Genomic DNA, 17,372 nt, shown 5'->3' with positions numbered 1-17,372 from the left:
GTCCCGAATCCATTCTTCTGTATTGTGTGTGTTTGTTCCAGGATGAAGGGCCCCTGTGAAATACCCTACTCTGGTTCACCTCATATAATAGACTCAGCATTTTCAACCCACAGAGGCTTGCTTATCCTTGTCCTATATGTCACAGGTAAGAGCCTGTCTCAAAGAAAATACAGACAGATGTTAAAGGGTAAATGAAGGGGATATGGGGATATATGTATACATATAGCTGATTCACTCTGTTATACAGCAGAAACCAACACAACATTCTAAAGCAATTATACTCCAGTAAATATGTTAAAAAAAAAAAAAAGGTAAATGAGTGTATATCTCCTTTCCACATACTGCTAATGAAAATGGTACTTTTTAAAAAAAAACCTTGAGAACTAAATCTGAAGTTTGAGAACTAAATCTAAGCATGTCTTTGATGCACTATGATCTTCTAGACCTTGGATGACAATCGGTTTTATTTAGATGTCGACTCCAGTCTACTGGGAATGGTTGCCTGGAGCACTGGTTTGAGAAAGATTTAATGCTGTGTTAGGGCCAGTGACAGAGAATACTGTCAATGCCCGGGCAAAGGATGGAGCACAGACACCTTGCTGACTCAGAGTCAACAGAACACTTTCTCCCCTAGGATAAAAATAGTTTCTTAACCATTTTAAATGCTCCACAGAGAAATCTCTAATAAAGTTCTAATTTACAACATCTGTTTACTACTTATACTTAGAAAGTGATATTATTTAATACAATTTTATTTCTGTCTAATATTTTTTACATTTATGTATTTATAGTATTTAAATATTTTATGTTTAATATAAATTACATTATTGTAATGTGGTTTAAATACTTCACAAGTAAAGCAAATCAATAAGACTATAGGTTACTTTTTTAACAAAAAGTAGTTTAACAGGAAAAACAACCCACTTAAGTTTAAAAACATTTTGTTTCATCTATCCTACTCTTTGAAAAACAGAACTGCCAGAATACTATTTTAAAAACTCACAAAATTCCAGTCTTACTAAAAGTTATTCTTGGGTTCCTCCAACAATCAGAAGTCTTTTGATTGCTATTTTTGGTATAAATTAAACCATACAACTCAATATTTTACAAGTTTTTGTTGATCTTAATCAAAGCTAAAATGAAAATAAACTTTTCCCACTGCAGTACTCAGGAAGACTTTAGCTTTAGTTGAACAGATGCACATATTCTAAGTACAAGGGGATTACCTTACTTACAGCACCTTCTCTTTAGATTTCTTTTATAAAATTAGATAAGTTGTACTGACACAAATTCAAAAGATGCAAATGCAGTGTGAAGAGAAGCACCTAATGTGGTGCAAAGTACCATCTTATTCAATCACATCCAGTATTATTAGCATTACCAGATGTAGAAAAAAGTGAACTGAAATTTCACACTTCTCCCTTTCACTTCCACGTGATTTCTGCATAGCCCTTATCAGTAATGCACACTGGATGGTAGGTTAGATTTTTAGCAATAACTTGCTCTACCGAAATCTAAACTTCCCATCATTTAAACATTGAATCTTAGAATTAAAAATATACACCATGATGACTGGTTTCACTAAATTCATGAACCCAAACCTCAAACGAGTACTCAAACTGCCACACAACGCTTCTCTGCTTCCCTTGTACATCCATTCTCTCAACTGTCAAAACTACAAGTAATGCACCTTCTCTTCTTTCCATAAATTTCTAACAACTTTCCCTTCCATTCTCTATCTGATGCCTTTGCCTCCTATTTAGAAACACTCAGACAGAAACTTTCCATCTTTACCCATCACACTCTGCACCAAATCTGTACAGTAGATAAAAGGCAAACCACTCATTAGTGGTCTATTTCCCATCGCCTCTCACCTTCAAAGACAATTCTTTTGCAAGTATACTCTCACTAGAATCTCTCTTTTGTAGTGGAAAAAATGCACCTTTTCTTTCACCCTCTTTCTATTTCCATGGTAGCATCTACTAGTTGCCTCCTAAATACTGATTTCTCCTTTCTCTCTCAAGTGGAGCAGTCCCCATTTTTAGTGAGCACATTGCAATCCAGCTAAAAGATGCTTTCAGCTTTCCTAGCAGTGGGTGTAGCCATGTGACTGTCTAAATTCTGGTCAATAATATATGCAGAGGTGAGTAGGATGCTAGGAAGTCTCTTTAAATGGAAGAGGTCAGTCCTTCTGCCTCCTTCTCTCCATCTACACTTGGAACGTGGATAGGAAACCACCTTTCTTTTTTTTTCTTTTTTTGAATTATCAAAATTTGTGAACCATCTTTTTTTTTTAGTTAAAAATATATGTATTTTTACCTTTTGACCCCCCCCTTCACCCATTTCTCCCACCCCCTACCCCAGACAACCATCAATCTGTTCTCCATACCTATGAACTTAGTTTTTCTGGTCTGGGTTTTTTTTTAGATTCCACGTATAAGAAAGATCATATGGTATTTGCCTTTCTCTGACTTATTTCATGTAACACAATGCCCTTGAGGTCTAATCATGTTATCGCAAATGGCAAGATTTCATTCTTTTTCTTTTAATGGCTGAATAATATTCCATTGTGTATATCTATCTATCCATCCATCCATCCATCCATCCACCCACCCACCCACCACATCTTCCTTATCCATTCGTCTATCCATGAACTCTTAGGTTGCTTCCATATCTTGGCTATTGTAAATAATGCTGTAATGAACATGGGAGTGCAGATACATTTTCAATCTAGTATTTTTGTTTTCTTTGGATAAAAACCCAGAAAGAATACTGCTGAATTGTATGGTAATTCTACTTTTAATTTTTTGAGGAATCTCCAACACTGTTTTCCATAGTGGCTGAACCAATTTACATTCCCAACGACAGTGCACAAGGGTTCCCTTTTCTCCACATCCTCACTGAACCTGTTATTTCTTGTCTTTTTGGTTTCCTTTGCTGTGCAGAAACTTTTTAGTTTGATGTAGTCCTACTTGTTTATTTTTGCTTTTGTTGCTTTCACTTTTGTTATCAGATTCAAAAAATCATTGCCAAGATCTATGTCAAAGAGCTTACCACCTGTTTTCTTCTAGGAGTTGTATGGTTTCAGGTCTTATGTTCAAGTCTAATCCATTTTGAGTTAATTTTGTGTATAGTGTAAGACAGTGGTCCCGTTTCATTCTTTTCCATGTGGCTGTCCAGTTTTCCCAACACGATTTATTGAAGAGACTGTCCTTTTTCTATTGTATATTCTTGGCTTTGCTGTAAATTAACTGATGATATATACATGGGTTTATTTCTGGGCTCTCTATTCTGTTTCATTGATCTATGCGTCTGTCTTTAATGCCAATACCATACTATTTTAATTGCCATAGCTTTGTAATAGACTTTAAAAACAGAGAGGGTGATGAGTCCAGCTTTGTTCTTTTTCCTCAAGATTGCTTTGGCTATTCAGGGTCTTTTGCAGTTCCATACAAATTTTAAGACTGTTTATTCTGTGGAAAATACCATTGTAATTTTGATAGGGATTGCACTGAATTTGTAAATTGCTGTGGGTAGTATGGACATAATATTAATTCTTCTGATCCATGAGCATGGAATATCTTTTCATTTATTTGTGAATTTCTTTCCTTAATGTCTGATAGTTTTCAGTATACAACCTTGGTTAAATTTATTGCTTTCTGATACAATTATAAATGGGATTTTCTTAATTTCTCTTTCTGATAGTTTGTTATTAGTGTACAGAAACACAACAGATTTTGAGTACTGATTTTGTAACCTGCAACATTACTAAATTTGTTTATTAGTTCTACCAGTTTTCTGATGGAGTCTTCAGGGTTTTCCATATAATATCATGTCCTCTACAAATTGTGACAGTTTTACTTCTTCCTTTCCAGTTTGGATGCCTTTTATTTATTTTTCTTGCCTAAATGCTCTGTCTAGGACTTCCAATATTTCTGAACGAAAGTGGCAATAATGGGCGTCCTTATCTTGTTCCTGATCTTAGAGGAAAAGCTTTTAGCTGTTCACCACTGAATATGATATTAGCTGCAGGCCTGTCACATATGGCTGTTATTATGTTGAAGTATGTTCCCTCTATACCCATTTTGTTGAGAATTTTTATCATAAATGAATGTTAAATTTTGCCAAATGTTTTTTCTGTGTCTATTGAAATGATCATATGATTTTTATCCTTCATTTTGTTAATGTGGTGTATGTATATCACATGGCCTGATTTGTGGTCATTGAACCAGCTTTGCATCCCTAGAATATATCCAGGGATTTATTCTTTCAAAGACACCAGTTTGCCAGATCCCATTCTCTGCTTTCATCTCATTCAGTCTGTTGGCAGCATTAGACACATGATGCCTCACTCATTCTTGAAACACTCTTTGAATTTCTGGAAACCCAGCAGAGCCTGATTTTCTTCTTACCTCACTGGTCACTCCTTCCGACTATGGTGTTTTCTCCCTGCTTTCCTGACTTCTACACTTTTTTAAATGCTCCAACACTCTTCTCTGAACTCTACTCACTCCTCTGTGATTATTTTAGACCTATGGTTTTAAATACCATTTATATTCTGATGACACTCTGATCTCCAGATTCATATATCTAAACTAGATGTTTGACATCTCCACTTAGATGTTTAAAAGACGCCTCAAAATATACTTGGCCAAAACAAAACTCTCCCCACATCTCCTGAACTGTAGTTCTTCCCATCTTAGTACATACTCACCACCATTCACTTGGTTGCTCAAAGCAAAAACCATGAAGTCATCCTGGTCTCCCCTCTCCCTCTCACCCCACCCCCATGCATCAGCAAGTCCTGCTGTCTGTGCCTCCACAGTACATCCATCACTTCTCTCCATCTCCCTTGCTACCACCCTGGTGCAAGCCAACATCTCTCTCATCAGAGCCCTGCCATGGCCTTTGTGTTCTCCTTCTATTTCCTCAAAGTCTATTTTCTAAGCAGCAGCCAAAGTAATCTTTTCAAAGTGCAGATCTGATTGTGTCTCTTCCCTGCCTCTGAGAACGAAATTTAAGCTCCACATGGCCTCCAAGGTTTTAGGTGACCTGATTGGCCTCCTCTCTGACTTCATCTCCTGCCACTCTTGCCTCAAGTGCTGTGCTTCGGCCACAGTGGATTTTTCCTTTTTTTTCCTATTTTCTGAACACCCTAAGCTCTGGACTGCTTTTTAAGAATACCAGCTGTGGCCTCCATATAAATGCTCTTTCCCAGTATTTTCTCACTACCAGCCCCTTCTCTTCCACTTCAGAGAACCACCTAAGCTAAGGCAGCTTCTCCCTCATCACTTGTACTGTGGTCCAATCTACCTCATCTCATCTGGCTGGTCTCATGAACTGATCTCTTTCTGAGAGAGCGTGACCTGACTGAAGTTAACGCTTCCTTCCTTCCAGTTCAAGCTCACACACCATCTCCAATCCATGTATCTTTCACACCACTAACTGCACACGGCTTCTGTAATCTCCATGCACTACAGTCATTCTTCATCTTCTTCCCAGAATTCCTGACACCGTTTAGCTTTCCCAAACACAGGATACCTGCCCTATCCTACAGAAAAAGACCTCCTGCCCTCCTTTCTTGGATAAAGGTCCTGATTTTCCACACGTGCAAATTAAAATTACAATTTTCACACAAGTAGCCTGAGGCAGACTAGCACTATTTCTAATCAGCAGCAAGGGAGCCACAAAAAGGAGAGGCCCTTTTGGATACCATGGGAACAGATCTGAAGCCGGAAGAGCAAGGTGGAGCCAGCCAACGCTGGTGCCCCAGGACAAACTGCAACAATCCTTGACGTACCAATCCTTTAGACCCTACTGGGGACAAAGTGATACCTCTACGCTATCCCCCTCCTTGCTCCTCCAAGGACAGCCTAAGAAAACAGGAGCTGCCCCAAATCAGGATAAGGGTTATCCTACACTGCTGTGCAGAGCAGCACTTTCTTAGAACTATCTATAATCTAGTTTTACTCCCTCTGCCTCCAAAACACACTGATATCTCATTTCAGTCATTCAGGCAGAGTAATAACTGTTGGGAAGTTAATGATTAAGGAAACACAGTTGGTCATCTGAAAACATTTCAGATGTTCCACAGTGTGTTAGCATTCTGGTAAAGAGAGGAGCCTTAATGAAGTAGGCTGAAGAATAAAACTATACATATTAACACACTCTGAAAGAGTTCAGGCATGCCCAGAGGGCCAAAATACTGATCGCAAAATGACCGGAATAATCTAGGTATATGATTAGCTGTGATTCAGAAAGAAAAACTAAAAAACTCTATAGGTTCAAATCTGCTACAGGGATTTTTTTTTAAATTTCATATATATATTCTGAGGAGTACTGATAGTGCTTGACAGTGCCAAACCTATGAGATTTCATCAGATCTCATTTATCTCATCTAGAACCAGATAGTTTTAATGCAAACCTAAGTATCTATCCTTTTAAATCTTTCTTTCATTAATGAATGTTTACCAGGTGCCTTACACGCTACAAAAAATGCAGTTAAGTGTTATCTCTTCTAATATAATTACTCCTTATCTTTACTCTAAAGAGGTCTAGCCTTTTAAAATCTGCTCTTGGAGGAACACTAATTGTCCTTTTTTGAATCTCCACCAAGTTTCAAAGAAGAACTGAAAACAAACAATGAAGTCAATTTAAAAACTCAACTCACAACATTGTGTGATCTTCTGGATGTTGGAAGAAATAAGCTGGGCCAGCTGGGCGGGGTCACCACCAATTCCTGGAGTGTAAGACATAGTTGATTTGCTTGTTCCCTAATTTCATCAGCTGTTGGTGGGCTGTGCAGTTTTCTAAGCAGTCACCTAAATAACATAAAAGAAAAGTCACATAATTGCATTTTTAAAGTTACTGGCTTACACTTTCCAAATTGTCGATCTGGGAGGTTACAAGTACAAATTTGACGATCCTACTAGGGTTGAAATCTAGCTCACACAAACACACTGTATGAGGAAGTGTTCCTCTTTCTTATTTATGTACTCTCTTAGGGGTGCTCTTCCATCTACATACACAAATACACCTACACACAAATGAGTCTCACATCCACGTCTCCGAGTCACACTCTTAACTCTCTTTAGTGTCTATATGCCTTTGAAGCTATAGGAACTCGCCAACTGCCTTTTTAGCTGCCAGTGGAACTGGCAACAGGAAATCTCTACTTTGGGGAAGACACTTAGCATTTGGGCCTGCTGCCAGGATCCAAATAAGATACTGCACATCCAGGGACCAAGAACTTTCCCACTCTAAACAGAAGAAAGGTAAAGATCCACTCTTGCATCTACAGGACCAGCATCAACAGATCAGATCACTTGCATCAGGACCACACAACCACACGATTAGCTGAGGCCTGCTCTCTCCCCCAAAGAGGGAGTATAATCAGTCCTGTTGATTGCCACTTAGTATTGTAGCATTTCCCTCAACCCTCAAAACTCAACAAGTCTGGTCTAAGTCTTCTCCTGTTTTCTTTTATGGTCTCCTTTTCCCCCCTTTAGAGAATCAACCAATCAGCTACAAACTACCAGTTTTCCTCATCCCTTTACTCAAGCGCCTAAATCTGAGAAAGTTCCTGCTGGTGAGATAACTAAGCTTCATTCATCCAAAGAGCTGCCACTGTTGGACTGGTTGGCATTTCCTTAGAGAAGGGGTGCAATGGTGATTCCCTCAGCTTAGTGCTGAACGAAGAATGAAAAGAAATTGTGAATGATGGAAGAGAAAGAAAAATTCAACAAGATTAACTATAGCTAACTTATTATTTCCTAAGCATTGTGTTTAGGACTTTCACATGTATTTTCTTAGTTGATTCTTCCACCAAGCTTATGAGGTAGGTACAACAATAATTATGATTTTTCAAATGAAGAAACTGAAGCATAATGAGAAAAAGCAACATGTTTAATGTAAGAAAAGAGCTAAAATTTGAAACTAAATCTTAGAGTCTATGTTTTGAAAACACAAAACCATATTGTTGCTTCCCTGTATAACAAAACTAAGGACAGGTGAGCCCACTCAATTTAGAAAAACCAAATTTATCACCTTTCTGCAGACCCTGTATGAAGTTTCGCTAAACCCACAAGGAAGATGAGGAAATAGGCTTGGGATAACTACATGCATGGATCAAGGTAACACTGTCGAATAGCTTACACCTCTTCTCTCTTATTCTGCTAACAGTGATATCTAAAAGACAACAGTGGTTGGCTCTCCTGATGATGAGATATGAGAAATAAAGGATCCAAATAACTGACTATACTTTAAAATATATGTATATAAACAGATAAATAGACAGCTAACTATAAACTGACTTAGCAGTGTACGATCTTTGCACACAGGCTACATCAACCAAGTTATTCTGATGTCTGCTATCCACATCAGTCTCCAGCACCTAGCCCAGAGCTAAGATGCACTAAAGTACTTTTGCTGTATACTTTTGAAAGCCCATTCAGAATTCCTAGTTGTATTGCTCAGAATAACAGTAACTCATTATCTATACCTGCACTATCAAGTGTTCAGATATCACATGTGTGGCCACTGGCTTGGATAGCTCACGTATGGAACATTTCCATCACAGCAGAAAGTTCTATTGAACAGTGCTCACCAAATATCTCAATAATTAGCTTGCTATGAAAATATATAAACACTATAAAGAGAAAGACAGGAAGAGAGGATCAAGGTGCAATACTCATACTGAGAATCTTCTCAAGACTGTTTCTAAAGAGCACAGATCAAAGAACAAAGGGAATTTTAAAAAGAAATCTTGAGTGTCAAACATTACCCCTAGTTAACTACTGGACACAGTGTAGAATCCTTAAGATTCCCATTAACATAAATCTCATGCTCTATAAATCCTGTGTGGATAAAGCAACAGAAATAGTCAGTTTCACTTTCTTAATGGTGAGCACCAGCATGAAGCACAGGACTTCCCTCCACCCTGTGCTCCAAAATGATAAGTTCCCTGAAGGGCAGGTTTTTTTTCAGTTTTGGTTTTGTTTGTTTTTTTGGTCTATTTTGTGGACTGCTCTACTCTCAGTATCTGGATATACAATAGGTGCTTAATAAATATTTGTAGAATGAATAAATGTACCTATTTCTTAAGAACACACACCCAGTCTGAGGGTAAATATTACCATTTCCAAGACAGTGAACTCCAGGGCCTTCTTTCAGAACCAGGATGTCCCAGGCTTATCGCTGCCTTGGACTATTGCTTGGTGCCATTTCCTCTCCCTGAAGGGCTCTTCCCATGATCTCCATGTGACTTGCTCCTCTTCCCCAGCAAAGTCTCATCACGTGCTAGAGACACATTCTATATTCACTTTGATTTGAAGTGAGAAGTCACCACTCTGTCACTCTGCTGATCTAACCTACTGCATCATAGTACTAATCACCATTTAAAATGATCTAGTTAGTATATCATTTATTATCTATCCCTATCTCTGGAACATAAACATGAGAGAGACAAGGCTATCTTCTTGTTTTTTTTTTAATGTTATCTTTTTTTTTATACAGCAGGTTCTTATTAGTTATCTATTTTATACATATTAGTGTATATATGTCAATCCCAATCTTCCAATTCATCCCACCACCACCATCACCACCCCTGCTTTCCTCCTTGGTGTACATACATTTGTTCTCTATATCTGTGTCTCTATTTCTGCCTTGCAAACCAGTTCATCTGTACCATTTTTCTAGACTCCACATATATGTGTTAATATACGATATTTGTTTTTCTCTGACTTCACTCTGTATGACAGTCTCTAAGTCCATCCACATCTCTACAAATAACCCAATTTCGTTCCTTTTTACGGCTGAGTAATATTCCATTGTATATCTGCACCACATCTTCTTTATCCATTCGTCTGTCAATGGGCATTTAGGTTGCTTCCATGACCTGGCTATTGTAAATACCGCAGCAATGAACATTGGGGTGCATGTGTCTTTTGAATTATGGTTTTCTCTGGATATATGCCCAGTAGTGGGATTACTGGGTCATATGATAATTCTATTTTTAATTTTTTAAGGAACCTCCATACTGTTTTCCATAGTGACTGTATCAATTTACATTCCCACCAACAGTGCAAGAGGGTTCCCTTTTCTCCACACCCTCTCCAGCATTTACTGTTTGTAGATTTTCTCACGATGCCCATTCTAACCGGTGTGAGGTAATACCTCATTGTAGTTTTGATTTGCATCTCTCTAATGATTAGTAATGCTGAGCAGCTTTTCATGTGCCTCTTGGCCAACTGTATGTCTTCTTTGGAGAAAGGTCTATTTAGGTCTTCTGCCCATTTTTTGATTGGGTTGTTTGTTTTTTTAATATTGAGCTTCATGAGCTGTTTATATATTTTGGAGATTAATCTAAGGCTATCTTCTTGTAGAATCCACAGTGCCGGGGACATAGAAGATGTTCCACTAATGTGACGGTGATCACTCTCCTAACAGACGTGAGCATTCTCTACATAAACTACATTAACTGCATTCATTAGCTCAGCTCCTCCATCCATTAAACTATCATACCATTTGGGTTTAGTCCACAATACCGAGAATTATTTTTCACCCTTTCACACACACTAAACTTTCAAATTAAATAGAATTATGGCAAATCTTATTCAGACTTATTGCAGGTGTTTTATACAATTTCTCACCCAGCAGCACCTGGCTAAAGTGTGAGATCATAACCAAAATTAAGATTGACTTTGAGATGGGGAGCAGCAGAAGTAAAATATCTGAAGAAAAATGTAGATGTTAATGAGCTCACATGGTATCAATATTAACTCTGAAACTAGAGCATAATTCTTAACTAGTCACAAGTCTGAGACAACCTTCTCAAAGTGGCCTGCAAAGCAGAGGCCTGTCCACATCACAAGACACAGCTGAACACTACTATCAGTCTCTGCCCTGGGGGGATGACCAGGCCAGCCTCAGAAGAAACGTCCACCCCCAATATTACTAAACAGCACAGCATTTCATAATCATTTCCTTTTCTTCCAGAACCCGAGCAAGCTTTAAATTATATATAATTATGGTCAGAATCTGTTGATCTGAATTAAACAAAAATTAATGTATGTCTCTAAGAACCAAGCAAACGTAAGAAACTTGAGAGTAAAAAAATATATAGCATTTGACGGGAAAGGCATTTTTTTTTTTCTTTTTGTCTGAATTTAAAGAAAGTAACAACCTAAAAAACAAGAGGGGTGGGGTGAGGTGGGGAGGCATCTTGGAATATTTTATGTATCTATAAAGGGCTTTATGCAAACCAACTAAGGACAGGTACTGAAAAGATCAAAGAAAGGTAGTGTGTCAAAGTCTCCAGGCCAAACAAAACCAACTACGATGAGCCTCCGAATAAACGTGTACGGTTCCTCTACTATAGAAATATATATCTTCAGTTCTTCTATATTCGGGAGGAGAACTTTAAAGCGCGTTTTCTAAATCCGTGCGTTAAAAAGAGGAAGAGGTCAATTCGTGCCCAGCCTGAGGCAGAAGCTGTTTTCCTGAGCTGGGCCGGAGCGGCTCGGGCTCCAGCCCCGCCCCGGAGCGCTCAGCCCGCCGGTGCGCCTGAGCGAGCGCGGCCGGGGCGGCCGGGGGAGGCGGCGAGGCTGCGGCGCAGCCGGCTCAGGGCGGGCCGGGCTGACTGGGCCGGCGGCACCAGCCGGACCGCACCGCGCACCCGCGCCGGCCCGGGGAACGTGGGGAGGAGGGCGCTCCCGGCGCTGAGGCAGCGCCGGCCCTCCGACTCCCGAAAGCCTGCAGCGAAGCGCAGGGCGGCGGCCACCTGACAACGCGCTCAAACAAGGTGGCGAGGCAGCCACGGGGACACGCGCTTTCGGGGCGCCCAGCCAGGGACACCCCCTCCAGAGACTCCTCTTACCCCGACCTCCTCGGCTTCCTTCTCCTTCTTCGGCCCCGGCCACCCAAGGGCCCCAGAGTCGCCAGCTACGAGCCTCAGCTGATGGGTGGCGGCGCTGGAACGCCCACTGCGCATGCTCTCAATCACTCCCTGGGAAGGAGGCGGGGATAGTCCCCCTCTTATTGGCCAGCGGGGTTGAGTGACAGCGGCCCTTTCCCGCCCCCTCTGGTTCTAAGCTAAGGAATAGGGGTTCCAGCAAAACTGCAAGGGAGGTACTTTTTGAGGCCTGACGTGCAGATGGTGAACGCCTTATCCTGCGTGTAAAAAACAAGAGGAGGGGATGGAGAGCAGCTGTTTTCTTTATCAGGTGATGCCGGCCTCCGTAGACTCGTGTCTTCAGCCTGCCCCATCAACTCACGCATGTCTTGTTTCCTAACCCGTAACCGCAGTAGAACATATTCGCAAGTCCATTAAAAAATGCGAACGCAAATACGCAGTTCTAGCAGGAACAATGAGTGGAGTCATTTCCCTGTGCTCAATTAGTAACCAAGTTTTCGTAGCACATTCAAGTCGTTCGAAGCATCCTTGAAGGGCAGGAAGTAGTTTCAACAGGATTTAAAAAGAGCAGAGAATGTTCTCATGATAAATATTCAAACATAAAGTAATTGTTAGATAAAAAGCATCAGATGCTTCAGGTGAAAGAACAAATTAATTAATTAGGCCTTTGTATTAAGGCAATAATATTTTCTGAAAGGATCATCAGGACATCAAAAGTCCAGATGGACTAAGGTGGAAAAAAACCTAAAACCAGAATATTTTGGATTGGTACCACGTGAGCAAATTCTAGGTTGTTTGGAATTATACATACATATGTGCATAAGTGAGTGAGGTCAACCAACGATAAGAAACATAAGAGGCTCTCCGTTTATTTTTCATTTTTCTGCTTTTTTTCTTCTTCTATTTTTAAGAGACAAATGGGAACAAGAAAATTTTTCTGTTTCTCGTTTTTTCCAGAAGAAAACTGTGGTATAAGTGTGGTAATAAGCAGCAACTTATACTCTGCCTCTGTGAAGAGGGGGCAAGAGAGAGATGGGCAGGCTGGCCAAACAGAAGGCACACACCCCATCGAAAGGGGCAGCATGATTCAGCTAGAGCCAATTGTAGACTTTTAGGAATATTGGCCCAATGTAATCAAGTTATGTTTTGTCAAGATACAGTGTAAATTCTAATTTTTATGTGAAAAATCTTTTTTTCAGTATCCATAAGTTTTTATAAAACATTCTGTGATCAAATAAAATACTTATTTCAGCCTTTGTAATAGGCGATAGTTTCAGCCATAGAGTATTAAAGCTGGAGAAAGCCTACCAGAAAAGCTACCTCTAATTCCTCATTTCACAGATGAAAAAATCTGAAACCCAAAGAAATGTCATCAAAATCACACAAATAGGGCTTCCCTGGTGGTGCAGTGGTTGAGAATCTGCCTGCCAATGCAGGGAACACGGCTTCGAGCCCTGGTCTGGGAGGATCCCACATGCCGCGGAGCAACTAGGCCCGTGAGCCACAATTACTGAGCCTGCGTGTCTGGAGCCTGTGCTCTGCAACAAGAGAGGCCGTGATAATGAGAGGCCCACACACCGTGTTGAAGAGTGGCCCCCACTTGCTGCAACTAGAGAAAGCCCTCGCACAGAAACGAAGACCCAACACAGCCATAAATAAATAAATAAATAAATAAACCCAAAAGTTAAAAAAAAAAAAAAATCACACAAATAATTATGAGAAGCACAGATCCAGATGACCTAATTCAGAACCTTGATTTCTTCCTACCATATAATTCACTCAGCACATGTTCATTGGGAATCTGCCATGTGCCAGGGACTGTGGCAGGCACTGCAGATATCAAGATGAGTAGGATACAGTATTTTCCCTCAGGTTGCTCAAGGAGTGAGATCCTTCCCAGAACACTGCAAGAGATGCTGTGATAAAGATTTGTACACAGCACAGAGGGAGCCCAGAGATGAGGACGACTTACTGTGGGGTCAGGGATTCCAAAAGGGAAGTGTTAATAGACTCCTGAAAAATGTGTAAGACTTCACTGGGAAGACAAGACGGGAAAGGACATTCCAGCCAAAAGGAAGAACACATAAAACTTCATAAAATCACAGGCAAGTGCAAACTCTCCGGGATCTCTTATAATTTTCATTAGACTAAAGCAGAGTGGGTGGAATGGAGGGGCATGAGACTAGAAAGTCAAGTGGAGTTTATATAATGAAAAGCCTCTATGTCATGTTAAATGAATATCTAATAGGAGTTAAACTATGAAAGCAAAGGTGTGATGTGCTCATAATTCCATGCTCTGAAGAAACCTTTGGAGAATGGGGGAAAATAAAGGGAAATAAAAGTGAGAGAGAGAGTTTTGACCACGTAGGAGGCTGTTGCAATGGTAGCATCCCCCAATTAAGAATCTCCCTAATATCAGAGATATTGAAGGACTGTAGTAAGGCAAATAATTAAGAAGGTAAATATTTAAGAAGACTTGGAAATCAATTAGATATAGAGAGTGAAAGAGAGGACTCCTCTTTTTAAGACACAAAACTGAGCAGAACATGATGTAGCTGAGATCTAAGATTGCTGATAAAGCAATTGCAGTTTGAGGATGGAGGCGGTGAAATGAGGGAGCAAAGTGACAGTAAGTTTAGCTTGGGACGTGTTGTGTTGAAGATTCTGGGGAAGTGAGACTCAGTTTGAGATGTCCAGTGTCCTACAGGTATTTGAGAATGTGATCTGGAGTTCTGGATGTGGTTCTGGTTGGAGCTACGGGAAGAGATTAGCTCACTAACTCTAAGGATGGGATGTTGTGGACTTTCTGTGTTTAAGGGAGGGCAGAGGAAGAAAAACCCTGAAAAGGAGTAATCAGAGAGATAGGAAGTAAACCAGGAAAAGGTGTAGTAGAGAATGAAGGAAAACATTTCAAAAAAGAGGGAATGGTCTATGATAGCACATGTCACAGAAAGTTCAAGTAAATTAAGAACCGAAAGTTGTGCATTGGAGTTGGAAATTAGGAAGTGGTTGGTAAATTTCGGAAGAGGCATTTCAGTCATTCAAGGAACTATCATGCAAAGAATTTACATTTACGTAGTGTCTGCTGCACTTTCCAAACATCCTATCATGTTTGCTAGAACCCTGGGCTGTGAGAGGGGACATCACGAAGCACTGTTGAAGAACTGGAGGCTTGGTGGTCTCTTCAGGTCACCCTGCTAGTTACTGACTGAATGAGGACCAAAGCTCAGCTGTCTGAATCCTCCTCCTGGGCTCCTTCCAATTTCTTATGTTTCAAAATATGAGTGGATTTCTTCCAGGTCTTTTGAAAACTAGGAATAAGATTTCACTCCTTTGTATTCAAGTGAAAAAAAATAGGTATAGTTTAGGTAGCCCTGCAAAATTTAGAGGTACAGAGGATATATGAATTCCAGAAGAGTTCCTGATATTTATGGTATCCCACCTGAGCATCAGCCTGCTTCATAGTGAAACTTAGCCAGGTGCCTTGAACACAGCAGGGATCAAAAATTCTGCCAATTTAACAGGTGATCATTTCACTTCTCCCCAAACAAATCCTTTATACTTGCAAGAATTCCCTATGTCTGAAGGCTTGTGATTTGGATTTTTCAGAGCTAGTAATTTTGGGAATTTGGGTCTTCCTGGAAAGAATTCGAAGGGCAATCAGAAGTAAGTCTTTGAGTGGGAATTGTTATCTGCATACTTGTGTCCTTATTAATATAAATACCACCTAAATAACCTCTGCCATGTAGGCTAGGGAACTCTTCACTGCTGTATCTCCAGTGTTTGGAATAGCAATTCTAGCAAATAGGAGACAATTGCCTGTTCACATAATAGCCCCTGAACTAAAATATTTTTTTAAAGGCCCACCATGTGATCTTGTGGGACAGCCAGAGAAGTAAAAGACACAAAAAGGAAAATACCAAAAGGCAAGGAATTTATTGATAAATGAGAGGTACAAGTGTACCTGTGAAAGTTTGTTTTTGATTATAATGTAGGGGAAAACCACAGCTGTTTTAAGAAATCTGTGCTAGATTAAAAGGCAGTTTAGGAACTTCCCTGGCGGTCCAGTGGTTAAGACTCCACGCTTCCACTGCAGGGGGCCACGGGTTTGATCCCTGGTTGGGGAACTAAGATCCCACGTACTAAAATTCCACATATTGAGCAGCGTGGCACCCCGCCTCAAAAAAAAGTCAACTTAAATTAATATCTAATAAACTAGAGTTTGTTCCATTGTGCTTTGTTTTTAAGCACCTCTCATCTCCCTCTGCAGTCTGCTTGTTTTCTAAGACCACTCTGTCCCTAGTTATATGCGAAGCACAGAGCAGATTTTGCTCTCACTATTAAACATAGAGCTAGTAGGAATCCCACAGAAATCTTACATGGACCATCATAGCATGACGATTGGTATGTTCATCTCTAATTTTACCTCCTACATATTATCGTTGTGTGCCCTCTTCTCCCTGTGTCCCAGTCCACTACAATACCTTCCTCATTGGCATCTGTACCTCCAGTTCTACTCAACGTCATTATCTTCAAAGCCACCACTGAGTATTTGAAGCACAAATCTGAAAACATCACTCCAGGCTTCATGCCATCACCATGATTGCCACATGCCCCCAAATGTACTCCTTAAAAATAAAAGTGCTGGGGCTGGTCAGGGGTGAAAGGTTGTGTAGATTGGGGGGAGGAATCATAGAAGGGCATCTATGGAGAAATGTCTGGAAATCTTATTACGATGCCTTCCTGAAGATTCGAGGTGCATGTTTATAAATTAAATGCTCTGAGAAGTGGTTCGGTAAAGAAACAAATATAACTTTCTTTAACCCAGTATTTTCTGAATGTATTTGACCACAGAACTTTTTTTTATACTTAATGGCTGTAGAGATCTACATGGTATCCATTATGGAAAACATTGCCCTGAAAATCAAATCCAAGCCCCTTATCATGGCATATAAATAGGGTGATCATACATCCAGTTTGCCCAGGACAGCCCCAGTTTAGGCTGGTTTTTCTAGCCTTCTGTCTCTGAGCACTCCCTTTCCTTCTCAAAAGTGTCCCAATTCAGATGATACATTACATGGTCACCTTATGTAAAAGGATCTATGTGATCTGGATTCTGCCTTTCCCTGCACCAAAATTTATGCTTTGGAATATGCTAGCGTAAAGAACTTCTCCATCTCTTTCTGCTCCCACTTCCTTCCCACCAGCTCTCCAAACCCACACCAGGGGTTCCCTTATTTCTGTGCTTTGCTCTAGCAGTTGCCTTTAACTAGAATGCACTTTCTTCCTCCTCATTTTTAAAGTAAACTCCATTTTAGAATAATTGTAGACTTACAGAAGAGTTGCAAAAATAGTACAGAGTTCCCTTATACACCTCATGCAGATTCTCCCAGTGTTAACATCTTACATAACCATGGTGCATTTGTCAAAGCTAAAAAATTAACATTGGCGTAGTCGTTTC

General features: G+C 40.1%; 1 protein-coding gene across 2 annotated transcripts in view; it reads right to left on the bottom strand.

The window, feature by feature from the left end:
- STX7 (syntaxin 7) overlaps window positions 1-11,976 on the bottom strand; it is a 47,919-nt gene extending 35,943 nt beyond the window's left edge. The window contains exons 1-3 of one of the 2 annotated variants that reach the window (XM_059941191.1): window positions 11,876-11,976; window positions 9,135-9,297; window positions 6,671-6,821 (exon numbers count right to left, since the gene is read on the bottom strand). In XM_059941191.1, the coding sequence (XP_059797174.1) occupies window positions 6,671-6,755 (85 nt within the window). In that variant the 5' untranslated portion in view covers window positions 6,756-6,821; window positions 9,135-9,297; window positions 11,876-11,976. The remainder of the gene's footprint in view (window positions 1-6,670; window positions 6,822-9,134; window positions 9,298-11,875) is intronic. The other variant, XM_059941192.1, reaches the window with a different exon arrangement.
- Window positions 11,977-17,372: the final 5,396 nt, after the last annotated feature.

Source organism: Balaenoptera ricei, chromosome 12 (assembly GCF_028023285.1).
Source record: "Balaenoptera ricei isolate mBalRic1 chromosome 12, mBalRic1.hap2, whole genome shotgun sequence".
Classification (NCBI taxonomy): Eukaryota; Metazoa; Chordata; class Mammalia; order Artiodactyla; family Balaenopteridae; genus Balaenoptera; species Balaenoptera ricei.
This window is presented reverse-complemented; position numbering and strand designations above follow the sequence as displayed.